The following is a 25,707-nucleotide window of genomic DNA, read 5'->3' as shown; positions in this document are numbered from 1 at the left end:
AATAAACAAAGATTTAATTAAGAAATACACTCCTGGGCTTAGAGCGATGGTTTAGTAGTTGGATGCACTGACTGCTCTTCCAGAGGACCCAGGTTCAATTCCCAGCACCCACATGGCAGCTCCCAACTGTCTCTAACTCCTGACACCCTCACACAGATATGTATATAGGCAAAAATGATACACATAAAAAGAAAGAAAAGAAACCCACTCTTTGCCAGGCCTTTGTAAGCAGGGACAGTGTCCTGAGGTTGTGTGCGCAGCCCCTCCCCGTGACAACCCATTTAAAGTCAGCTCTAGTGCAGGTACTAACAGAGTAACTGGTAGAGTGGATTCCAGAGAACAAACACGGCCCCACCGTCACACTCTGGAGACCCGCCCCACGAAGAGGCCTCAATTCCCACCCAGGGTGACAACTGGCAAAAGATATCTTGCTGGTGTCTCTTTCAGAGTGGAGAGGAAGTTGCTTTCTTGAGAACCTAGGAAGGAAGAGACAGAGACACAGCTCAGGGGGTGGTGACCACAGCCCATTGCTAGGGCTGAGCTCACTGGCCAGTCCTCCTCCACCCCTTGTTGTCCCCCCACTCACGCAGAGTCAGGTGGGTGACCACGCAGGCGAAGATGAAGGCTGTCAGGAAGGAGAGGGAGAGGATGAACGCATAAAAGAAGCGGTAGTTCCGTCTCCCGACACAGTTGCCCACCCAGGGGCAGTGATGGTCAAACCGTTCTAGAAAGGGAAGGAGTCAGTGTGGGTCTCCAACCAGCAATGGTGGTAGCCCTCCCCCAGTCTGGTGCTCTCCCATCCCCTCACCCCTCAACACCAGCTGACTCCTGCCCTCCCGTGGACACACCCGGCTTCTAGCCCTTGATCATCAGCTCCCACCCACTGCCTGACGCACTCCCTGTCTATTCTTTTAGCTCCATAGTAACTCCTTCTGATGTCAACTAAAAAGCCACTCCCTTAAAATGTCTCCTGTGACCTCAAACTAGGCAGGGGGCCTTGTCACCTGCTCTGTTAGCACTCTTTTATACAGCTTTGCTCATAGACCCTTGAGATCTCCAGGATCCCACAGAGTGCCTGCTTCAAAGTCTCACAGACCATGGCCTAATACTACCTACATGCCAACAGCTCAGGCCTGAGGCCCAGAGAGGGCTGGGCCGCTAGGTAACTCATGGAGAGCTGGCACCAGAGGTCAGGGCAAGGGACTGAGCTCATACCAGGACTAAGTCCCTGGGGGTGGGAGTCACACCCAGGCTGGTGAGGAAAGTCCCTGTGGGAATTTGGGTCATATGCCCGTTGCAGGCCTTATGCCAAGGCTGGTGCCCTCTAAGGAGGTGGGTGGGGCAGACTGGCAGGGATGAATAACACCCCCTGAGTCACCCACTTCCCTGCCTGCTGTCCCAGCTCCCCTCTTCAGGGAGTGCTGAGCTGGCAAGATGAAGTCACTGCTCTGGGAACTGTGCACTGTCACCATGGCTCAGCTCACTTGGGTGTCATACAGACTCTCCCTTATGACACCCTCCCAAGGGGCCTTCATGGCTCTTCACCAAGCTGTAGAGCTTCCAAGGAGGAGGGTGAGGGCACAAACCAGGCAGAAGAAAGTGGGCAAGAGCCACCTTCCAGTTGTGGTCCAGGCTCTCCACCTCACTCCTCCAGATTCTCACCCTCCCTGCCTTCTTTCTCAATTAGATCATCCCCTGCCTTCAGTGTTAACTGCTCCAGGCTTCTGGATCAGGGACTCACTGAGGAGTGGCCTGAAGCCGGGAGACAAGGTCTCTGTCTGCAGAATTACTTAGGGATTAGGGGGACAGGATATACCAACCCTGGGTCAAGAGATGTCACCGCCAGTCTGGGAAAGGCAGCCTTCTGGCTCACCCCTAAGTATTTCAGATGCTGCCTGTCTTGCCCCCACATGTGACTTCCTGCATCCAAAACTTAAGTCTTTCAGGGTCCTCGAGGCCCCCACTCACCCACACAGTTGTCGCAGACACTGCAGTGCGAGGTTCTGGGTGGCCGGAACATCTTGCAGGTGAAGCAGTATTTCAGCTTCACCATCTGCCCGTTGATCATCACCTCCCGGGTCCGAGGGGGCGGTCGGTATGTGGAGCTGCCTGTGTTGTCTGAGGGTGGGAAGAGAGAAAACGGGGATGCCCAAATCGGCCATGGCCTTTGCCATTGGGGAGCCATGCCACAGAGGATGTGGTCAGGAACTGAGAGTCGGGGACAACGCACCAATGCAGGGACAAACGTTAGGAACTGCTTACAGACCTACACTCACTCAGGCCTGGGACTGTGCTCGAATCTCACACAGCTGCACACACATCTGCTGGCCTTCACCCTGAGCAAGGCCACCAGGGACAGAGCTCCTAGGAAGGTTTAGGGAGGCCGTGTGCATCTAAGTGAGTCCAGACCCGACTTTCCTACACGAGGGCGGCACGGTTAAAGGAACGACATAAATGCCCGAGAGGGAACTGGACGGACGTCTATAATCCACCGGCCTGACCACTCACCAAAGTCAATGTCACTTATAGAGAAGAGCTGGAGAGAGGGCTCCATGGTTAAGAGTGCTTCCCGCTCTTCCAGAGGAACTGAGTTCTGTCCCCAGCACCCATGCCAGGTGGCTCATACCCACCTGTAATTCTGCTCTCTCTTGGCAGCCACACTTCCCTCCCCTCATACATAATTAAAAACAAAATATTAACAAATAAGTAAAAATGTAATCAAAACAATAACAACGTCAACAGAATGTCAGAGCTGGGGTGGTAGTTGTGCCTCAAACTGGAAAAGTGCACTCAAGGGCAGCCTAGACTACAATGTTTCTTTCCCTCCTCCTCTTTCTTTTTGTTTAGAAAAAGATGTTTACTGACCACACTGCAAGCAGGAGGAGGTAACAAAGAAACACCTGTTGCATCAACCTTTTTCTTTTCTTGTTGTTTAATGGAAGGAATAACACGTTTACCCAAAGTCGCAAACCCTACATGTCCTATCTGCTGAACTCACATCTCAGGGTCCAGATCAAAACAGTATGCCGCCCGGCTGATGTGGTGGTGCACCCCTTTAATCCCAGCACTTGGGAGGCAGAGGCAGGCAGATCAGTGAGTTCAAGGCCACCCTGGTCTACAGAAAAAGTTCCAGGATGGTCAGGGCTACTGAAACCCTGTCTCAAAGAACCAAAAACAAAAAGATAGGGTCTCACCATGTTTCCCTAGCTCCGGAATTCACTAGGTAGGCCAGTTTGCCCTTGAACTCATAGATATCCTCTTGCATCCGCCTCCCAGGGTACTGGAGCCCAGTTACCTATTGTTTTGCTATGGATACTGAGTTCAAGTGTGTTCAGCCTGGGAACCCTTATCAACCGGCTCCTGGACACAGGGTCTGCCCCACAGTTTCCTGTTTGGCTGCTTACCTCCAGAGACTAGTGCCTGCATGCTTACCAATGCACTAAGCACTAGCCCAGGAGCCTGGCATGCCCGGTGAGGCACATGGATTCCGATCTCACAGTTCCAACCACCAAAGGGCCTCTTACTATAACCCTAACCACATGTGTTTAAAATGCAATTAAGCACCTTAAGATTTCCTCTTTAGAACGGGAAGCAGGAAAAGGCAGGGTTGGGGCCCAGGAGGCTGAGCCAACTGAACTCTAAGCCTTAGCTTTCTAATGAAAAACAGGACTAACAAGAACAGTAAATAAATTTTGATTCTTTGTGAGACAGGATCACGTTGCCGGGCTGGCCTTGACTCACTATGTAGCTGAGGATGATCCTGATCGTCTTGCCTCTCACAGTTGGAATTACAGACAGGTAACTATCACATCTGGTTCTATGGGGTGCTGGGAACTGAACCCGGTTTTATGCATGCTGGGCAAGCACTCTACCAAGCGAGACATTCACTTTGCCCTGTTGTTTATCTCTTGAGACAGGGTATTATTTCAGAGTTTAATCTGGTCTTGAACTCAGGCAGACACAGCTCCTTCTCCCCAACTGCATGCTTTAAAGACTTCTCTCAGCATCCCTACCTACAGCTAAGACTTGCTCAACACGTTAACGGACTTGCCTAGGACACAGAAAAGCCAGGATTTGAACCCAGGTTTCAAAACTTAGATTTGAGGCCTTTCATACAGTTTACAGCAGCACAGTGGAGCTGTAGCTCAAAGGTAGAGCGCTTTACCCAGCACACCTGATCCCTGGGTTTAATCTCCAGTATCATCCCCAATACATAAATAATAGAAATTATCCCAGTTCGAGCCGGGCATGCCTGCAATCCTAGTGATTGGGAGGCAGAAGCAGGAGAATCACAAATTCCAGGCTACCCTCAGCTGTGACAAATTTGAGGCCAACATGGACTACATAAAACTCTGTCTTACAGCAGAGGCAGGTGAATCTGTGAGTTCGAGGCCAGCCTGGTCTCCAGAGGAAGTTCCAGGACAGGCTCCAAAGCTACAGAGAAACCTTGTCTTGAAAACAAAACAAAAACCCCTCTGTCTTAAAAATAAACAAGGGGAGTCCGGCTGTGGCACAGCCTTGTGGGGCAGAGGTATGTGGGTCTCTGCCAGTTCAAGGCCAGCCTGGTAAACAGAGAAAAACCCTGGCTCAAATAATAATACTACTAATAATAAACAAACAAAAGGCTGGAGAGAGTCCAGTGGTTAAAAGCCCTTGCTGCTCCTGTAGAGTACCAGAACTCTGTTTCTAACACCATTTTGGAACATCACTATTCCTAAGCCCACTTCCAAAGGCTCCAATACTGCCTCTGGCCTCTGAGGACGCACACACATGGTGTGCGTAGACACACATTTGGGCAAGACATTTATATACATTAAAAGTCTAAAACTACATAGGGCTGGTGAAGAGAGTAAAGCTGCAGTTTGAGACCCCCCCTCGTGAAACTCATCCCATAGCTGGCTGCACTGTCATGAGGGCCTGTGGAGCCTCAAGGAGACAGGGCTTAGAAGGCAGCGTCAGGTCAAAGGGGCGGGTCTTTGAAGGTTATATTCCCAACCCTGGGTGCCTCTTCCTGCCATGATGGATGGGATTCCGAAACCCTGAGCAACTGTAGCAGGGCATGGTGGCACACACCTTTAATTCCAGCACTTGGGAGGCAGAGGCAGGAGGATCTCTGAGTTCGAGGCCAGCCTGGTCCACAGAGTGAGCTTCAGGACAGCCAGGGCTACAAAGAGAAACTCTGAGACAGGATCTCGAGACAGATCCCCTGTGACAGGATTATAGATGATTGTGATCCGCCATGTGAGTGCTGGGAATTGAACCTGGTTCCACTGGAAGAGCAGTCAGCGCTCTTAACCGCTGAGCCATCTCTCTAGTTAAGCTGCTCCTCTCCTACCCTAAGTTATCTTTCTCAGACATTTTATTCAGTGACAAGTAACTACTATAACCTCTCTACAGATAACTTCCTCCCTTCATCCTGGCCTGGCCAGTCATAGGGTCTGAGTGTGTTCTCTCCAGATGGTCGCCCAGTGCAAGCCAGGCCTGTATCACCAGAATCGCTCCAGAAGACTCCCTCTCCCAGCTCCTCCACACACAGCTACCTCCTTTCCAATACCCCTTCCAGGTCATTTCCTAGCTCCAAACACTTTCCCAGAGTCTCTTAAGACACAAGATGAGGGCTGGAGAGATGGCTCAGAGGTTAAGAGCACTGGATGCTCTCCCAGAGGATCCAGGTTCAATTCCCAGCAACCACATGGTGGCTCACAATCATCTGTGATGAGATCTGGTGCCCTCTTCTGGCCTGTAGGCATACATGCAGCAGAACACTCTAAGATGAGGATTGGAGAGATGCTGAGCAGTTAAAAGTACTTATTGCAGCCGGGCGGGGCGGTGGTGGCGCACGGAGGCAGAGGCAGGCGGATCTCTGTGAGTTCAAGGCCAGCCTGGTCTACAAGAGCTAGTTCCAGGACAGGAATCAAAAGCTACGGAGAAACCCTGTCTCGAAAAAAAAAAAAAAAAGTACTTATTGCTCTTGCAGAGGGCCTAAATACAGTCTCAGTACCCACACTAAACAGCTCACAACAACCTGTACTGCACAACTTCCTTCTGGCCTCTCAGACACCTGAAAACATATGGTGCACACAAACTCAAACAGGCACACATACATACATATATAATTCAAATAAACAAAGAACACAAGACTGGCCAGGCATTCTGTAATCCCAGCACTTGGCAGGCAGACGAAAGGAGATTCAGGAATTCCAGCTCAGCCTTGGCTACCTAACAAGATGGAAGAAAGCTAGGACTGTAGGAGACCATCTCAACATCTTCAACCTTAAAAAAATAAAAATAAAAAACGTAGGCGCTGAAAGGATGTCTTAGTGGCTAAGCCCATGTGTTGTTGCTCTGGAGAGGACCTGAGTTTGGTTTCCAGCACTCACATGGTGGCTGCAACTTCAGTTCTAAAGAATTAATGGCGCACACCTTTAATCTCAGAACTTGAAAAACCAAAAAAAAAAAAAAAAAAAAAAAAGACAGGGTTTCTCTGTGGTTTTGGAGCCTGTCCTGGAACTAGCTCTTGTAGACCACCTGGTCTCGAACTCACAGAGATCCACCTGCCTCCGTCCCCCAAGTGCTGGGATTAAAGGCATGCGCCACCACCACCCAACAATAAGTAAATCTTAAAAAAAAAAAAAAAAGAATGCCCTCTTCTGGAATCCCTGGGGACTGCATGTATGTGGTATACAGACATACATGGAGGCGAAACACCCATACACACATACACATAAAATAAAAATAAATCCTAAAACGGAACAGCTGAGCTTGGTGGCGCATGTCTTTAATCCCAGCACTCAGGAGGCAGAGGCAGGTGGATCTCTCTGAGTTTAAGGCCAGCCTAGGCTACAAAGTGAGTTCCAGGACAGTCTTTTTTTTAAAAAACAAAAAACAAAAAACAAAAAAAACAGAGATTGGAATTAAAGGCGTGTCCCACCACCACCCAGAGACAAATTTTTTTTTTTTTTTTTTTTGGTTTTTCAAGACAGGGTTTCTCTGTGGCTTTGGAGCCTGTCCTGGAACTAGCTCTTGTAGACCAGGCTGGTCTCGAACTCACAGAGATTCACCTGCCTCTGCTTCCCAAGTGCTGGGATTAAAGGCGTGCGCCACCACCGCCCGGCTTACCCAGAGACAAATTTATCCTTTTGACAGGACAGGTTCTCATTGTAGCCCAGGCTGGCCTCACACCTAGTTTTTGCAGTGCTGGTATCAAACCCAGAGCCTGTGATGCTAGACAGGCACTCTACCAACTGAGCTGCACCTCTAGGGCCCCCTCTCTTTAAGATTTAATTATTTATTGTGTATACAGTATTTTGCTTGCATGCATCCCTTCATCAAGGGCAGTCCTGGGCAGAACTAGGAGGTAGAAACTGTCGACTCCCAATGGTTGGGAGGGGAGAGGGGGGAAGGGAGAACCTTGATTGGAATGTAAAATAAATTATTATAAGTAAATGTTAAAAAAAAAAAAAGAGCAAAAAGGAGCTAGGAATCAGTAAGCACAGGAAGAAGACAAGCTTTAAGGCTGAGGCAGGCTAGGGGTTCAAGTCCTGACCTTTCCACTTACAAGCAGGTGCTCCTGGGTAAGTGACTTAACGGCTGCCTCACCCGTAGAGAAGAGGAGCACAGTGCCAAGGCTATAAGGGTCTAAGCTCCAGGACTGGCGGTTGGTAAGTGCCTACTTAGCAGCTGTGCACAGGAGAGCCGAGAGGCGCAGGCTGGGAAGTTTGAGGACACTGGGCTTGAGTGCTGTCTGGAGTTCTACTTGCCACTAAAGAAGCCCTTTCCCAAGCTCGAGACCAGCCTGGTCTACAAGAGCTAGTTCCAGGACAGGCTCCAAAACCACAGAGAAAGCCTGTTTCGAAAAACCAAAAAAAAAAAAAAAAAAAAAGAAGCTCTTTCCCTTCTGAGCCTCGGTTTCTTCCTCAGCAGCAGAAGAGAGATCAGGAGGTCCCAGCCTCTCTCTGCGGTGAGGCAGGAAGAAGTGCACAGCAGCCTGAGTCACAGTGCTGAGTCCCGGGAGTCCCTGACCTTGGTCCTGACCGAGGAACCAGAACAAGCCAGCAGGCAAAGGCCCAGTTCTTTCCAAGTTACTGACATGACTACTTCCTACCAGACCCCAAACCCCGACCCGCTGCCCCCGGGCCCCTGGCTTCCTACCCACTGCTGTCCCCGTCTTTACAGGGGCTTTCAAGCTCGTAAGATATATGGACACACATCTCTACCCAACCACTTACTGAGCTAGGCAGATCAAATCAGCTTCTCTGCAACATAAATGAATAAACTGGAACAGAATCGGCTCCACCCCCGATGGTTGCTGGGAAGACTGGCTAAGAATTTACTAAGTGGGTTTAACACAATGTCTAGCATTTAGCAAGAGCCTAGGGGAGGCTGAAATACTAGAAAACAGAAGTGTTCTAGATTTGGGCATTTTTCAGATTTTGGAATATCTACCTATAGGTAATGACATGTCTAGAGAGCGGAGGAACCCAAGCCACACAGGTTTTATACAGGTTTTTTTTTTTTTTTGGTTTTTCGAGACAGGGTTTCTCTGTGGTTTTGGAGCCTGTCCTGGAACTAGCTCTTGTAGACCAGGCTGGTCTCGAACTCACAGAGATCCGCCTGCCTCTGCCTCCCAAGTGCTGGGATTAAAGGCGTGCGCCACCACCGCGCGGCTTATACAGGTCTTTTACACATAGCCAGAAGGTAATTTTTATTTTCATTACTGTTTTAAGAGAGGGTCTCACTGCGTAGCCCTGGCTGGCCCGGATCTCACTGTTGGTTGGCCTTGAACTCAGAGAGACCTGTTGCCTCTGCTAGGATTAAAAACACGAGCCACCTTACCTAGCTCCAGAGAGTAACTTGTCGACGATTTTTACTACACCTGTGTTCTCAGCGCAGTCTGCCAGCTGGGAGCTGGTGTGGAATTTTCTGGCTGTGGTCTCTGCTTTTGAAGCATTTAAGATTTCCAGATGAGGGATGCCAGTCTTGTAAATATAAACTGACACTATTATTGTTGCTATAGGAACACTACGGACACACAGCAAGTTATAAAGAAACCTCTGGAATACAGCCATCTGTGAATGAAAGATACAGACCCTCTTTAGTATTGGGAGAACTTACTGGGAATCTCACGGGACCCCAGAAACCCTCCTCAGGGCACAAGGAACCCTTAGTCTCTCTCACAAAACAGAGGGAGTCTCTGGTAGTAAGCTCTGCTCCCCTCCAGAGTTTGACAAAGTGAAACTTCCAAGAGCCAGAGGGAACAAGAGCCTGAGCACAGGTGCCGCTCAGGTGCTGGACGGAGGTCAGTTTGGTCAAAGGAGGCTTGCAGGGGTGATAATGAGTCAGTCTACCGGCCACCTGCTCTGTTCAGCCGCTACCAACAACAGCTTGTTGCCCCCAGAGCAAGTCCACCACCACCCTCAACCAGAAGCTCAGCCTTTTTTGGGCTTAGACTGTCATTGGCCATCAGGACTGGTGGGCCTGGGCTACTGGAAAGGCTTTTCTTTCTGTAATGCTACAAGTAGAGCCCTGAGTGTCACATGCTAGGCAGGCCGCAGCTCCAGAGAAGGCTAAGGAAGGAACTGCCTGCCTGCCACCCAACTGCCCCCACAGTAGTTAGCACTCTCCCTGTCCCCAGCACCAGCTCAAGGTTAACCATAAAGTTCGAGATCTAGTCACTGTAATCTCCACAAGACCACTTCTGCTCATCCCAGAGGCTGGCAGGGCCCTGCCACCTACGAGGCTTAGTGTGAGGCCTGGGGACACAGGACGATCACACAGGCTGTAACTGTATGGCTGTGGAAAAGCAGTGCAAGTCAATGCCACTGCCACCATGGGTGACTTGGGATCAATTTGATTTCACTGTGAGATGTGGCAAGGCTGCCTGTCAGCTCTTCAGCCTCCTGGAGCCTCAGTTTCCTCACCTCTAAAATGGGCAAAATGAACCTGGTAAGACTGCATGCAAATGAGAAATGACATTCTACTAAAGCCTAACCCATCGTTACTCACTGGTGTTATACGCAAGAATACAGCAGCGGGGCTGGAGAGATGGCTCAGCGGTTAAGAGACTGGCTGCCCTTCCAGAGGACCAGGGTTCAATTCTCAGCACTCACATGGCAGCTCACAACTGACTATTCCAGTTCCAGGGGATCTGACACTCTCACAGCAATGTACATTAAAAAAAATGTACTGGGTGTGTGTAGTGGTACACACCTTTAATCCCAGCACTTGGGAGGCAGAGGCAGGTGGGTCTCAATGAGTTTGAGGCCAGCATGGTCTACATAGTGAGATTCTACCTTGAAAAACAAACAAACCCACTCTCCCCAAAAAAGAATAGAGCCCAGCCGGGCGGTGGTGGCGCACGCCTTTAATCCCAGCACTCGGGAGGCAGAGGCAGGTGGATCTCTGTGAGTTCGAGACCAGCCTGGTCTACAAGAGCTAGTTCCAGGACAGGCTCCAAAACCACAGAGAAACCCTGTCTCGAAAAACCAAAAAAAAAAAAAAAAAAAAAAAAAAAAGAATAGAGCCCTTTTTTGGGGGGGAGGGGGGGTCATGAGTGTGATGATTATTACGTATTTACCACTGTGTAAAACATAGGCCTCCCACACACCCACGCACCTTGTCACAACCACATCGGCACACCACCAATCTAATGGGAGGGGGGAACATACAGAAGAGTCAAGTACAGTGGCATATGGCACTTGGGAGGCAGAGGCAGGTGGATCTCTGTGAGCTAGAGGACAGCCTGGAACACATGGTTGAGATCCTGCCTTAAAAAAACCAAAACAAGGGGGCTGGAGAGATAGCTCAGCAGTTACGAGCACTGACTGTTCTTCCAGAGGACCCGAGTTCAATTCCCAGCACCCACATGGCAGCTCACAACTGTTCCTAACTCCAGTTCTTGGGGATCTGACACCTTCACACCAATGCACATAAAATAAATTTAAATAAATTATAAAAAAATAAAAACAAAATACTCTAAACAGCACCAGTGCTAATACAGAAGAGAGCCAGAAAGATGTCACACACCTGTGCTCCTGGCAAATGGGAGGTGAAGGCAGAACGGCTGGGATTAAAGGACAGCTGGGCGACCCCATGAGCCCTCTCTCAAAACCTACCATCAGTCAGGCTGGGATATAAGCTCGGTTGGTGGTGTGTGCTCGCCTACCATCACAAAGCCCTGATGCCGAGCCCCAGGACCGTGTGAATGGGGTACAGTGGTGCACACGCTAATAACCCCAGCACCTCAGGGTGAAGGTCATCTTTAGTGAGTCTGAGCTATAGAAAACCCTGCCTCAGACAAAGCAAGCACCCAAAACCCAAAACCCAAACTAAAATTAAAAAAAAAAAAAAAAAGTGGAAATACACCAGATAGAATCAGATACCAGCTCAGTAAGGACGGGTGGGCAGCATTCACTAGGGGGAATAGGGCAAGCAAAGGAAAAGGCCCAGAGGCCCTGAGGTCCCACATCCCTGGGATCTGGTGAGTGGGAGGGAGGAAGTGGGGGAGGGCTGCTGCAGGCCTCCTGTGGCTCCGCCCCCCAGGGAGTTTCCTGCTAGGCTGGTGACTCATGGTCTGAGAAAGTTATTTCCCTCTCTCTCCATCCTTTTACTCGAGCAAAAGGAAGCTCTCTGCCTGTACAGAAAGCCTCACACACCTCTGTGTACCGACTTCAACAGCGACCCTAATGGCCAGGAACCCTGTAACCCGGCTCTCCCATAAGGGTCTTTGCAGAGCCGACAGAAATTTCTCTTTTAAAATATAGCCGGGGGGGGGAGGGGGCAATATTTGGGAGGAGGGGAGGGAAATGGGAAACGGGGAGCAGGTGGAAATTTTAATTAAAAAAGAATAAAAAAAAAAAAAAAAAAAGAAAAAAAAAAAAAAAATAAAATAAAATATAGCCGGGGGCTGGAGAGATGGCTCAGCGGTTAAGAGCACTGACTGCTCCTCCTGAGGACCCGGGTTCATATCCCAGCGCCCACATGGCAGCTCACAACTGTCTGAAAATCCAGTTCCAGGGGATCTGACACCTTCACACCAATGCACATAAAATAAAGCTAAATAAACCATAAAAAATTTAAAAAAAAAAAATATATATATAGCCGGGTGGTGGTGGCGCACGCCTTTAATCCCAGCACTTGGGAGGCAGAGGCAGGCGGATCTCTGTAAGTTCGAGGCCAGCCTGGTCTACAAAGGGAGTTCCAGGACAGGCTCCAAAGCTACAGAGAAACCCTGTCTCGAAAAACCCAAATAAATAAATAAATAAATAAATAAATAAATAAATAAATAAAATAGTCACATGTCATATAGGAGCAGTTTCAAGAAATACGTCATTGTGTCAGTAGGTGATTTCCCCATGCAAATGTCAGAGGAAGCACTTCCACAAACAAAGACGGCTCTGGTTCCATTAGGTGGCGTGGGGGGAGGGGGTCACAGTTCCACATGGGCTTGTCACTGACTAAAGCATTGTTATACAGCATAAGGCTATATTGGAAAGTGATTATTTTTTGGGAGGAGTTACACAGGGTCTCACTATGGTGGTCTGAAACTTGCTACTTAGACCAGTCTCACAAAAAAGTGAGCTATTTGTGGAAAGGTGGTGGCTCACACCTTTAATCCCAGTACTCAGGAGGTAGAGGCAGAAGGGTCTTTGCCAGTTCAAGGCCAGCCTGGTCTACATAGTGAATTCCAGGAGAGCCTAGGCTGTATACAGTGAAAACCCTGTCTCACTGGAAAAAAACCCTGTCTCACTGGAAAAAAAAACAAGCAAAAAATGCAAGCCATTTGAAGGAAACCATTACAGAAATGATGGGAGGGGCTGGAGAGAAGGCTCAGCGGTTAAGAGCATGTTAGTCTTGCAAAGGACTCAGGCTCAGTTTCCAGCACCCACATGGTAGTTCATAACCACCCCAACTCCAGTTCCAGGGCATCCAATGTCTTCTTCTGATCTCTGCAGACACCAGGCATGCACGTGGATGGTACACATATCAACACGCAGGCAAACCACTTGAAAGTTTTGCAAAAAGAAAAAGATGGGAGGAGTTAGGTGAGCCAGGAATTGTAATCCTAGCACCAGGAAAGACAGAAGCAGGAGGAGCACTAGCCTGGTCTACATACTGAGTTCATATATATCCAGGCCAGTCAAGGACACATAGGAAGACCCTATTTCAAAATAACTAACAAACAAAAGAAAGAAAAAAAAAAAAAAGAAAGAAATGAAGGTAGAGCTGGGATATGGGGAGGGTAAAAGTCATGCAGTTGAATTCCAATGACTGGTATTCTGGTATTCGGGAGAGCAAGCTGGGGCGCTAAGGAACCACTAAAATTCTAAGCTCAAGAGGGACAGAGGCAAAACAGGAGCAATGGCCCAGTCAGTAGAGCCCTGAACCAGCCTGGGGAGAAGATGAGGCAGGCCGCCCTGAAAAGAGCTCTGGGTACAGGGGAGGACACTAGGAGCTGATGGGACAGGCTGTGAGTATCCCAGGACACCCCAGAGAGCGAGCCTTGTATCTGTCCTGTAAGTGCAGCCAGGCCTAGGTGAACACCTGAGTGAGCTGTCTCCCACTGGACCAGGAAGGCCTTAGGAATACCTGCCCCGGGGCCTTGGAGAGATACAGAGAAGCTGCCCGCCGCTATGAAGGTGGCCAACTGCCTCAGTTTACCTCAGGTGCTTTCCCAAACTGGAAGGAGCTGGTCCCCTGCTGTCCCTGCTGGAGCTGCAAGGCTCAGTCCCCCTCAACCCCATCAGTTCCTGTTCCTAAGAACATCCACTCACCTCACAGCCAGAGGGCTCAGGAACCTTAGACCCTTTCAGGAAAATGTGTTTCAACTGACAGAAGCTTCCTAACCACAGTTCAAACTCCAGGTCCAACTCAAGCAGGTCGTCACGATGCCGCTCTGCCGCTCTCAGGTGAGTCTCATTCCCAGCCCCAGGAGCCTTCCGACCATGGTTTCCCTAATGGCACTATCAGCATGCTCACCCACTGTGGCCTGCTCCCTCCGCCTCTGTCCTCCCTTTGCTCTCCCATGCTTACAGGGCTCCCTGCACACAGTTTCTTGTGTTTGAAGTCCAGGGAAACTTCACAGGGTAGCAACTCCCAAAGTCTCACAGAGAAGACACTCCTGGTTCATCCCAACTCTTTCCTGTCAGACCTCTCCACCTAACACTGACCTCTGACCACATAGGGTAGGCTTTGCATCAGATTCCTGTCATCCAGTGTGGCGGTATACACCTCTAATCCCAGCACTCAGGAGGCAGAGGCAGGTGGATGTCTGTGAGTTAGAGGCCAACCTGGTCTACAGAGCAAATTCCAGAACAGCCAAGGCTACTATTAGAAACCCTGTGTCGAAAAATCAAACCAACCCAAACAAAACAAAACAAAAGATTCTTGTCATCCATTGGCTGCCAGGAGGCACTGTATAGAACCAGCACTTAACTGCATGAACCCACCATGTCCTCCCTGGGGGATACCACAAACCTCTCAGATGTCCCCACTGCAGCAAGGAGAGCTCCCGGGAGGCTCCCATTCCTCAGTTATCCTTGCATCCCTCCCTTTCTTTTTTTTTTTTTTTTTAAATATTTATTTATTTATTATGTATACAATATTCTGTCTGTGTATATGCCTGCTGGCCAGAAGAGGGCGCCAGACCCCATTACAGATGGTTATGAGCCACCATGTGGTTGCTGGGAATTGAACTCAGGACCTTTGGAAGAGCAGGCAATGCTCTTAACCTCTGAGCCATCTCTCCAGCCCCATCCCTCCCTTTCTTTAGCTAACACTAGCTTCCTGAAGAGTGATTAGGCAAACCAGACACCCATGTCCTTATCTCCCTTGCCCGAACACCCCAGCGAAGAACAATTTCATCATGACCACCCTGTACCCTGTGGGAATGCGTCATCAAATGTCTGACCCAGGACACAGGACATTAACGTGGAGATAAAAGGATGGAGGGATGTATCCCTGCTGCCATCCCTAAACCAAGGCCTGGAGTATGGGAAGAGGGCACCTACTCCCCCCCTCTCCCTTCAACCCTTGCCCTTTGCCCTTGCTTGGAGTCTGCACTAACACATCTGGGATCACTCTCTGCAGATGTGAAGATCTGTGGGGACAACAGTGGACGGTACAGGACACAGATCTGAGCTCTCCCCAGACACGGGGATTACTGTTGTTACTGGCCAAGCAGCTCAGAAGCCAGGGGATTCCAGATTCTAGGCAGCCAGACAAAGGTCTGGCTGAGCTGCATATAATCCTGCCTCAGGATTAGCCTGACTGAAGGGGACATGAACCCAGTGGCTGGTCAGGAGCTGCATGGGGAGGCCAGAGCAGTGCAAAGGGGAAGGAGGTCTTCTAAAGGAAGACCATGGGTGTGGCTGCCCTGGCTGCCCCCCAAGCTCCACCCCCTTCCTGGGCTGAGGAGGAGGCAGCATGAAGAACAGACAAAGCTGAGAGGTATCTCCTCCTAGGCCCTCCCCAGCTGCTTCAGAGTCAGCAAAAATAATTCCTGGGGATGGACATAGCTGGTCACTAGACCTCACCAGGCCAGGTAGGCACTTAAAAGCCTATGTGTCTACTGCCTTCTTAGGGCAAGTAGCCAGCCATGACCGGAAACCCTGGAGGTGTGCAAACATCCGAGTCACTTCTCAGCAGGAAGGAGCTGGGGTGGGGCCAGCTAGATGACAGCCCAGGCCCTGGGCTTGGCTCTTTCTCCTCTGGGAGGAATAAAGGGTTAATTACTCAGAGGCCTGGGCAGGCAGATTCTTTCTGGACACCCAGCCTTTTCTTCCTCCACACTTTCAGCTCTGTAGGGGGACCCTTTTCTTCCTCCGGTAGCATCTAGGGCTTGTCCTGACCTAAACTAAACTAGACTATGCTCTATGCTGCCGCACCTGCCTGTTCCTCTGCCCAGGCTGATGACTGCTCATACACCACCCTCATAGCGCCCCCTCCAGTCCTGTGCCTCTTCTCTAACATCCTTCTTACTTGTTTACTGTCTTTCTGGTACCCTGGAATGTCACCTTGACCTCCAAGAGGACAGAGATTATCGTCAGTTTCCTTCATTCCTGTCACCAGACGGGTGGTGGTGGCGCACGTCTTTAATCCCAGCACTCAGGAGGCAGAGACAGGTGGATCTCTGTGAGTTCGAGACCAGCCTGGTCTATGAGAGCTAGTTCCAGGACAGGCTCCAAAGCCACAGAGAAACCCTGTCTCGAAAAACCAAAAAAAAAAAAAGTTTCAGCCGGGCGGTGGTGGCGCACGCCTTTAATCCCAGCACTCGGGAGGCAGAGGCAGGCGGATCTCTGTGAGTTCGAGACCAGCCTGGTCTACAAGAGCTAGTTCCAGGACAGGCTCCACAACCACAGAGAAACCCTGTCTCGAAAAACCAAAAAAAAAAAAAAAAAAAAAAAAAAGTTTCATGACTGAATGAATAAAGAGCACACAAACATTTAGCCGGGTGTGGGGCAGTACGCCTATAATACCAGCACTTAGGAGGTGAAGGCAGACAGAGCAGAAACAAGGCCATCCTCGGTTATACAGTGAGTTCAAGGCCAGTCTAGACTACTCTATACCAAAAAAGAAAAAAAAAAAAGAGCTAAGAAAAAAGAGCTAAGAGCAGGGGCTCATATCAACTGTCGCCTATAAGGGCATCACAGTTCCTACACTTACTGTGTGGTCTTTTTCACTTGTTTTTGTTTTGTTTGTTTATTTTTTATTTATTAATTAAAATTTTCCACCTCCTCCCATTTCCCTCCCACTCCGCCATTTGTTTTGTTTGTTTGAGACAGGGTCTCACTATGTAGCTCTGGCTGTCCTGGAACTCGCTCTGTAGACCAAGCTGTTCTGGAATTTACAGAGATTCACCTGCCTCTGTCTCCCGAGTGTTGGAAGCCACCACCGCCTGGCTTCGGCTGTGTGAGCTTGAACCATGTACATAAACGCTGTGTCTCATTTAAGTGAACGAATAGGAAACGAATAATAAAATGACCTCAGAGGCTAGCGGCCAATCCGTTGTCACACAGACGAGGACAGCTGAAAGCGCTGCCTGGCACCCTGGCTGCCAGAGTTTGTTTACTTATTCACCTGCTTGCTCATCTCCTCCTCCCCCTACTACAGAGTCAGCCCCAGCCTGCCGCCCACTGCTCTATCCTTAATTCCTAGCACAGCGCTGGACGAGGCAACCAGGCCTCTTCTCACATCCGGGACCATGGAGCTGGGAAGCTATCATGGGCTAGAAGTAAGAGGCTCACCAATCTGCTTCTCCAGGGCAGCTGCTTCACAGATGGTTGCCCGGGGTAGGATGCCAGGGTCAGTAAAACTGGTCTGCAGGAGGCAGCTCATGACGAAGAAGAAGAGGACGGCAGCGATGATAGGGACGGCCAGGGTCAGTCTGCGGGCCAGGTAGGGACAGCTAGGAGAGAAGAGAGCTCAGGTTACCCCAGGGCTGCCTCTCCCTCAAGTGCAGCGGGAGCTAAGTGCAGCTACTCCCCATAGTGCCCAAAGCAGACATTACTAGTTAATCCTGGACTTCTTCCAATGTCAGATGAGAACAACAGATATTCTCCCTCATCCCAGCCAGCAAGCAGGTCCCTCTTCCTCCATCCCTTCCTGCCAACAGGAACTTGCCAGATAGCCCAAACTGGCTGTGAACTCTTGATTTTTCTGCCTCCACCTGAATAGACACACACCACCACACCTAGCCTTCTTTATGGCAGCACACACTTGTATTTCCAGCACTCAGAAGGCCCAAGCAGGAAGATCAGGAGTTCAAGGCCATCCTTCATACAAAGTAAGCTCAAGGGTAAGCTGGGTTATATGAGACCCTGCCTCAAAAACAAAAATAAATAAATAAAAACAAACCAACAAGGAACTACTGCTGCTCCAGGGCAGTCTTTAGGAGTTGGCACCAAGGCTGAAGACATCAAGACCAAAATCAAGAACTACAAAACCGCCCCCTTTGACAGCCGCTTCCCAGACCAGAATCAGACCAGGAACTGTGGGCAGAACTATCTGGACTTCCACCGCTGCGAGAACGCAATGACCGCAAAGGGGGGTGGTGTCTCCGTGTGTGAGTGGTACTGGCGTGTATACAAGTCCCTCTGCCCCATATCATGGGTCTCAGTCTGCGATGACCGCAGAGCAGAAGGCACATTTCCTGGGAAGATCTGACCTGGCTCCACCCACCTCTCCTCTGTTCGCTCTCCTCTCCCCATGCAGTAAAGGGGGACCTGGGTATATGATGGTCCCTACTCTGGGACCCTGAATGCAACATCTAATAAAATTTCACTGAAAAGTTAAAAAAAAAAACAAAACAGGCCACTGAGATGATTCAGAATATAAAAATGCTTGTTATCAAGTTTGATGGCCTAAGCTTGCTCTTGGAACCCACGTGATGAAAAGAGAAAAAGATTCTCACAAGGTGTCCTCTGACATTTACATGCATGCCACAAAACATACACATGCACACATACACAAAATAAATAAAATCCACCAGCCACAGCGGTGCACACCTTTAATCCCAGCACTGGGGAAGTTGAGTCAGAGGGATCTCTATGAGTTCAAGGCCAGCCTGGTCTACAGTGCTAGTTCTAGGATAGTCAGAGCTGTTACATAGAGGAAACTATCCCGAAAAAAAAAAAAAGAAGAAAAAACAAACAAACAAAACAATAAATAAAATGTAATTAAAAACCAAAGACAGAGACAGAGATGGAAACAGAGAAAAACAAGGGCTTCCTGGGATAGCCCAGAACCCCTGGACTCCTATGACTCCTTCATATAAACACAACGTTGTATATAGCTCAGTCCCCAGCATTTTAATATGCCCTGTCTATGGGTGTTTTGCCTGCATGCAGGTCTGTGTACCATGTGTGTGGCTGGTGCTTGAAAAGATCAGAAGAGGGCACTGGAACGGTAGTTAGAGACAGTTGTGAGCCACCACAAGGGTGCTAGGAATTGAACCCGGATCCTCTGGAAGAACGGCTAGTGCTTTTAATCGCCAAACCATCTCTCCAGACCTGTCCCTGGACTTAGCTGCGGCCTCAGAATCCTTTTAGTAGACACAGAGACACAGAACTTCAGGAAGCCATTACCAATTAAGGGGGCTGCCACTTGAGACAACCACGACAGCAATGTTGCAATGTCACGCATTCATGCATTCAGCCAGCTGCTCCACAAATATTTATTGAGTTCTTCTCCGTGCCAGGCAACGCTCTCAATAAACATCAGGAATAATGGCTATGGATATGACAAGAGTCTCTCTACCGTGTGGCTTATGATCGACTAGGGAAACGAGCCTGGTAAACAGGGAACCGCCACACATGGTGAAGTGCACCGCAGAACAAAAAGCCTGCCAGAGACGACACTGCAGCCACACCCAGAGGAGCAAGGGGAAGGCTAAGATGGCGTGCGCCTGCCCCGTCCCCCCAGACACCAACTCCAGGCTGATCCAAGATGGCCCCAGGAACAGCTCATGGGATAGCCTGCTCCTCCCTCCCAGTAAGGCAGGCCGCTGACCATGGCTTCCACATCCACCTTTAACCCCTTGCTTCCATTTTAGGGCTGCAATGTTCTAGAAGTTCTGAAATTGGTGGGGGTGTGGCTTTAGGATGAAGAGGACCTACTGGGGGCGTTCTGTGTCTTCTTTGCCACTCTGCTGACCACTGCAAAGCCACTTTCTGCAAACATAGATCACATTGGTCATTTCCCTGCCTGAAACCCTCCGATGGCTTCAAATGGAATCCAATCTCAATTGGCCGGTTAGGCCAACCTTGTTCTGAGGTTTCTCCTGCCTCAACCTACAAAACTGTTCTCAACCCCTCTACCCGCATCACACTGGCCTCGTGGCAGTCTCCACAGGTGTGACTCTGTTCTACCTCAGGGCCTTTGCACTTACTGCTCATGTCCTCTGGAACGGTCTTCCCTCTCAGAGGACTTTCCTTGATAGTTCATATAAAGGAGTCCTCCCGAGACTATTTTCTGTACAGCGTTCATTAAAAATGTTAGCTGTGGGACCAGAGATGGCTCAGTGGTTAGGAGCACTTCCTACTCCTCCCCCAGCATCCACGGGATGGCTCACAACCATCACTAACACCAGCTCCAGGGGTTCCAATGCCCTCTTGCAAAGGCCACACGTGGTTCACATACACGTGCAATTAAACACTCAAAGACATAAAATAAATAAAGCTTAAAAAATATAAACTAAGCCCAGCAGTGGTGACACACACCTTTATTTTCAGTACTAAGGAGGCAGAGGCAGGCGGATCTCTGTGTGTTCGAGGCCAACCTGGTCTACAGAGTGAGTTCCAGGACAGACAGGCTACACAGAGAAACCCTGTCTCAAAAAAACAAAACAACAAAACAAAACAAAAATCAATTAACTTAGGGCATGGCAGCTCACACCTCTAATGCCAGCACTCTGGAGGCAGAAGCAGAACAACTCTTTGTGAATTTGGGGCCAGCTTGGTCTATACATTGAGTTCCAGGATACCCAGGACCATAGAGTAAGATCCTGTCTAAAAAAAAAAAAAGTTACCTGCTGTGTGGCTATGTTACCTGCTTCTGTCTTGCTAAGTGACAAGCAGACAGCATCCCTTGCATGTTGCCTAGTAAATACCTACCAAATGAATGGTGTGCCCCTCATGGAGAGACAGTAGCTGCCATTTTTTTTCAGTACTATAGACCAAATCCTATGCCTTGTCCACGCTAGGAAAGCACCTGGCCATCTGTCGTCTCCAGCCCTACCACCTGACATCTTCTGAAGATTTACTATGTACTAGGTATTGCCCTAGTCAATAAATCATTATAAATAATACATACAGGGGGGCTGGAGAAATGGCTCAGTGGTTAAGAGCACTGACTGCTCTTCCAGAGGACCTGGGTTCAATTCCCAGCACCCACATGGCAGCTCACAACTGTCTGAAAATCCAGTTCCAGGGGATCTGACACCTTCACACCAATGCACATAAAATAAAGATAAATAAATCATAAATTTAAAAAAAAAAATAATAATACATACAGGCCAGGGATATAGTTCAGTGGGAGAACGCACTCTATCATGCACAAAGCCCTGAGTTCGTTCAGACCCCAGTAGCCCCAGTAGCACAAATAATAATGATGATAATGACAATATCAAATCAATACCTAAAGTGCAAACCAAACACAATGCTACATGCTTATAATCATGGCATTTGAGAGGTTGAGCAAGGAGAATCCTGAGAACTTGAGGCCAATCTGGGCTACAGAGAGCAGTGCTATCTTAAAAGTACTAATTCTGTGGGGCACAGTGGCACTTGCCTTTAATCCCAGTCAGGTGGGTGTCTGTGAGTATGAAGCCAGCTAGGACTACACAGCGAGACCCTTTCCAAAGTTAACTAACAGTCACTATGTGCTAGCTACACAGCTGTGCACTTTACATGCATTTTGCAAGTCTTCACGGTGACCCTCTAACCTTGTGCCCCAAACGTCACAGATGAGGAAGTTTAGAAAGCTTAAACGACCCAGGCAACACAGGTCAGGAGCATTCAACGTGACTGTGAAGTTCATGCTGTTGACCACAGCTAGCTGCTGCCTTTCGACAGGAGCCAGAGGGGATGTGATGGTGGGGCTGTCTCTTGAGCGATGCATCTGTCGGGAGGCTTTGGGCCAGATGAGGTTCCAGGGATCCACAGGGGCAGGGAGCAAAATCAGGACATGTGAACAGTGCTTTTGAAGCCTGCAGCAGCCTTGCCCTAAGGACCAGAGCCTGCTCCACACATCTCTTCATGTCTAATCCTCCAAAAGAACCAGCAATGTTGGACAGCTCTCCTAGTTCACGCACAAGCTGGGACCTGGGGAAGGAAGACTGGGACTTGTAGAGCCCTTGGCAAATACCAAGTCCTAGGCTCTGATTTCCACAGCCAGATTCAAGATCACCCAGCTAGGATGCCAATTACAAGCTGGCATCTCCAGACTCCCAGCAAGTGATCGTGTCCATTCATTCATTCATTCAACGGTCATTTGCTGTGCTGAGTGCTGACTGCATCCCTTGCACTGGGTCTAGGCACTAAACACACAGCAGTGTGGAAGTTTGCTATCCTTGCGCTGAAAAGACAGACACGGAATGACCAAAGACATGCATGTGTGCATGCGTGTGCAGAAGGGAAAGAGTGGAAAGAAATGAGTGACCCATGAGTGTAAACAGAGGTGCTCCAAACAGTGCAAAGGCCCTGAGGCAGGCGGGAGCAGGCAGGGCAATGAGCTTGAGAGGGTAACTCAGCAGAAAAGGACTGAGCAAGCAGCAGGCACAAAAGGCCATTATCAGAGCTCTGGCTCTCACCTAGAGGGAGAACCAGGGAGCCTGACATCTGATGTCAAGGGGTTGAGGCTGCTGTGAGAATGGACAGTAGAGGAGCTGGAAGCCCCCCTGGGAAGCTACCACAATCCACCAGAATGGAAGCAAAACCAGCAGGAAAGGTCTCCCCGAAGGCCACCTGTACCTTCCCGGAGCAGCAGCGAGCGAGCATCTTCTACCGTTCCTGTCCTCACTAAAAGCGCACCCACCTTGGAATCCTCTGAGCCCCAACACCCAGCAGGAATATGGGTTAACACAACCCTGATCCCAAAGTCACCAACCAAAAGTGGGAACAGGAGGCAACGAAGGCTGAGGTAACTGAGTGGTCCGTTCTCCCTGAGCCCGGGAGTTCTCCCTTTTCTCTGGCTGGGGGCAACTCAAGACCATCATGAATCCATCCAGAAGTTCAGGTCCAACTCTTAAACTGAGGGGTCACAGGGCAACTACAGCCAACACTACTTCCTCCAGCCTGGGTCATAACCCCGGGCGTGGGCACGACAAAGAGTGGCCCAAGGGCTCCGGTAAAGCACGGTTCCTGCACACAAGAGGCCACAAGAGGTGGAAATGAAACTTGGCGTAAGGACCAAGTTGGGGTCCCAGAGTTTCTCTGGGTAAACCACCCTGAGCCTTTTTCCATCCCGACCCAGGATGGAAGGGCAGAGCATCCTGAGGGACAGTGGAAAAGGAAGTCTTCACCTTGTGGCTGCAGGCACACAATGCAAGTCCTGGAAAGTGACCTGAGAACGGGCCTTTTAAAAAGCTTTACCAGCCGGGCGGTGGTGGCGCACACCTTTAATCCCAGCCCTCAGGGAGGCAGAGACAGGCGGATCTCTGTGAGTTCGAGGCCAGCCTGGTCTACAGAGGGAGTTCCAGGACAGCCAGAGATACACAGAGATACACCTTGTCTCAGAAAAAAAAAAAAAAAAAAAGCAAGCGTTTTTATCATCTTTATCATGACCACATGCCCCCAGGAAGTGATTTTTGGTGAACAGAGCAGTGAAACCTGTGAACGTCAAGTGCTAAAAGCTTGCATGCAAAAGCATAAATAAATGATAAATAAATTTAAAAAAAAAAAAGCTAAAAGCTTGCATGAATGACTGGGTACCAATCTCAATAGACTGCTAGGAGGTGGGGACTATTAAAGTCTCCATCTATAACTGAGGAAAGTGGGGACTGCAAAGCAGAAGTGACTGGCGCCCCAGGCCACACAATTAGTGGAAGGTGGAGCTGGGATTTGGGCTAGGTTCCCTGGCTCCGGAGATGGAGGTCTTAACTAGACTGAATAATAAAAGAAGCCAACCTCAAAGAACAGGGAGAAGCAGGAGGGAAAAGTGGGGTTCGTCGGGTGGGTGGGCATGTGTGGGAGTTGTGTGCGTGCAAAAAGTCACACGCCTGGTGGCTCCAGCTACAGGCTGAGGGTGGGGTGGGAACTTTGGATGCATGAGTGGCCCTGATAAAGCCATAAGCAGCCACTCCTCCACCCTGAGATGGAGGTGGCGGGTAGGCCAGCCCCGGGTCACTAGAAAAAAGGTCAAAAGCCCATAGGAACAATTAAGACCTGTCATGCCAAAGCACTGAGGTCTCTTTCATGAACTGGAGTGAAGCAGCTGTCCTGGTGGAGGAACGTGACCAAGGGATGCTCCAGAGTGTCCAAAGAGGACAGAGAGCCAGGTCAGGGCTGGAGAGACCCCTGGGGTTCTAGGGAGCTAAGGGAGGGTCAGGAAGAAGCTCTGGCAAAACTAAGGAAAGCGCTGGAGAAGGAAGAGCCAGTCTGAGCGGCCCAAAGATGCTTTAAAGAGGATGCCTTGGGGCCTATGGCGAGTCTGAATGAGGGGAAGCGGTGATGGGGAGGACAGTCTGAGGAAGCCAGGACCCTGCGGAACCTGGGAGGGACCTGAGAATACGCATAGGAGATTCATAGTGTCCATAAGGGACACAAAAACTTAGTTGTCTGAGGACAGGAATAAAAGACGCCTAGAGGGGTCAGAAAGAGCCTGGGATAGACAAGAACCGGCCAGGGATAGGAGAGGAGGGCAGGCAGACCTGAGGGACCCAGCAAAGGCCGGTGACCGGAGCCGGGCACCCAAAGTCTGGATGCAGGGGTCCAGGGCAGGCGGAGGCCCGAAGGTACACAGATGCGGGCCGGGAAAGGAGCGGCGGCCGGGGGGAGGGGGAGCAAACTCACTCGAAAAAGAAGAAGAGGACGGTGGTGCTGAGGATGAGCAGTAGTGTGAGCGCGAAGACGCCGCCGTGGCCGGCCAGCATGAGGCGGCCGCCGCAGTAAAAGCGGTTGCGGCCCGGGAACACCTCCCACTTACGCCGCGGCCGGCGGACCAGGCTCCCGCTGCCACTGCCGCTGCCGCTCCAGCGCGGTGCTCCGGGCGTGGGCCCGGGGCTCGGAGCGGGGGACGCGGCGGGGCCGGAGCGGTGCGCCCCGGGGGAGGCGGGCAGCGGGGCGGCCCCGGGGCTGATCTGCTGGTACTCGCAGTCCTTCATGCGGCCGGCCGCGGGCCTCAGCTCCGCGCCCCGCGGGCCGGCCGCGCCGCTCCGGGACCGGGCCGAGCAGCGGAGGGAGCGGCGGCGCGCGCGTCGCTGGCGGGCGGGCTCGCTCGCTCGGGTTGGCCCCCTCCGCTGCCGCCCCGCCCCCCGGCTCGCTCGGCAGCGCCCCCCGCGACGGGCACGGGAACTGCAGGTGCGGCCTCCCGGCTCCCTCGGGGCCTTTGCGCTCAGACCCTGTGTTAGGTGTTAGGAGGGCTGTGTGCCAGGCACTGGCCAGGAGATTCAGGGAACCGACCGCCGGGCTCGCCCACCGCTGAGGACAGGCCGGGAAGGATGGTATACAACTTGCTTTGAAAGCCTCCAGGGGCTGGAGAGATGGCTCAGAGGTTAAGAGCACTGCCTGCTCTTCCAAAGGTCCTGAGTTCAATTCCCAGCAACCACATGGTGGCTCACAACCATCTGAAATGAGATCTGATGCCCTCTTCTGGCTGTAGACACACAGACAGAATATTGTATACATAATAAATAAATATTTAAAAAAAAAAAAAAAAAAGAAAGCCTCCAGTGTCCAAGGTCTGAAAGTCCCCAGGGGTATGTGGGAAGTAGCCTCTAGTCTCTCCGTCCCAGCTCTCCTAGGCCTAGACCCGGGGATCATTCCTAAGGACCCCAAGACTTTTTAGGTGGGTGTATTCACAACACACCTAGTGCGGTGGCCCATGCGCCTGGTAGGCTGAGGCAGATCTTTGTAATTCCAGCTGAGAGTTGCGGGTTCAAGGCCAGGTTAGGATACAGGGTGAATTTGCACCCAGCTGGAGCTACAAGTGAGACCCTGACCCACTCGTGAACACACACACACCAACACTTTATTTTTTTTTAATATTTATTTA

The 25,707-nt window shown here is 50.4% G+C and overlaps 2 protein-coding genes across 6 annotated transcripts in view; one reads left to right on the top strand and one right to left on the bottom strand.

The window, feature by feature from the left end:
* Positions 1-24,876, bottom strand: part of Zdhhc18 (zinc finger DHHC-type palmitoyltransferase 18) — a 33,989-nt gene extending 9,113 nt beyond the window's left edge. For 4 of the 5 annotated variants that reach the window (XM_057784875.1, XM_057784873.1, XM_057784874.1 and 1 more), the window contains exons 1-5: positions 24,507-24,876; positions 17,244-17,404; positions 1,969-2,118; positions 587-724; positions 428-476 (exon numbers count right to left, since the gene is read on the bottom strand). In XM_057784875.1, the coding sequence (XP_057640858.1) occupies positions 428-476; positions 587-724; positions 1,969-2,118; positions 17,244-17,404; positions 24,507-24,817 (809 nt within the window). In that variant the 5' untranslated portion in view covers positions 24,818-24,876. The remainder of the gene's footprint in view (positions 1-427; positions 477-586; positions 725-1,968; positions 2,119-17,243; positions 17,405-24,506) is intronic. The other variant, XM_057784877.1, reaches the window with a different exon arrangement.
* LOC130883542 (cytochrome c oxidase subunit 6B1-like) lies at positions 17,530-18,162 on the top strand. Its single transcript, XM_057784104.1, has 2 exons — positions 17,530-17,571; positions 17,905-18,162. Exons 1-2 carry the CDS (start codon positions 17,530-17,532, stop codon positions 18,160-18,162), a joined length of 300 nt encoding a protein of 99 aa, XP_057640087.1.
* Positions 24,877-25,707: the final 831 nt, after the last annotated feature.

Source organism: Chionomys nivalis, chromosome 11, assembly GCF_950005125.1.
Source record: "Chionomys nivalis chromosome 11, mChiNiv1.1, whole genome shotgun sequence".
In the NCBI taxonomy this organism is placed as follows: Eukaryota; Metazoa; Chordata; class Mammalia; order Rodentia; family Cricetidae; genus Chionomys; species Chionomys nivalis.
The sequence above is the reverse complement of the archived record's forward strand: the minus strand, read 5'-3'. Positions and strand labels throughout refer to the sequence as shown.

Bases quoted from the DNA above. Each gene is read 5' to 3' on its own strand.
- LOC130883542 (XM_057784104.1), top strand. From the start codon at position 17,530: ATGTCAGATGAGAACAACAGATATTCTCCCTCATCCCAGCCA. The intron at 17,572-17,904 runs GCAAGCAGGTCC...GTTGGCACCAAG, and splicing joins ATTCTCCCTCATCCCAGCCA to GCTGAAGACATCAAGACCAA.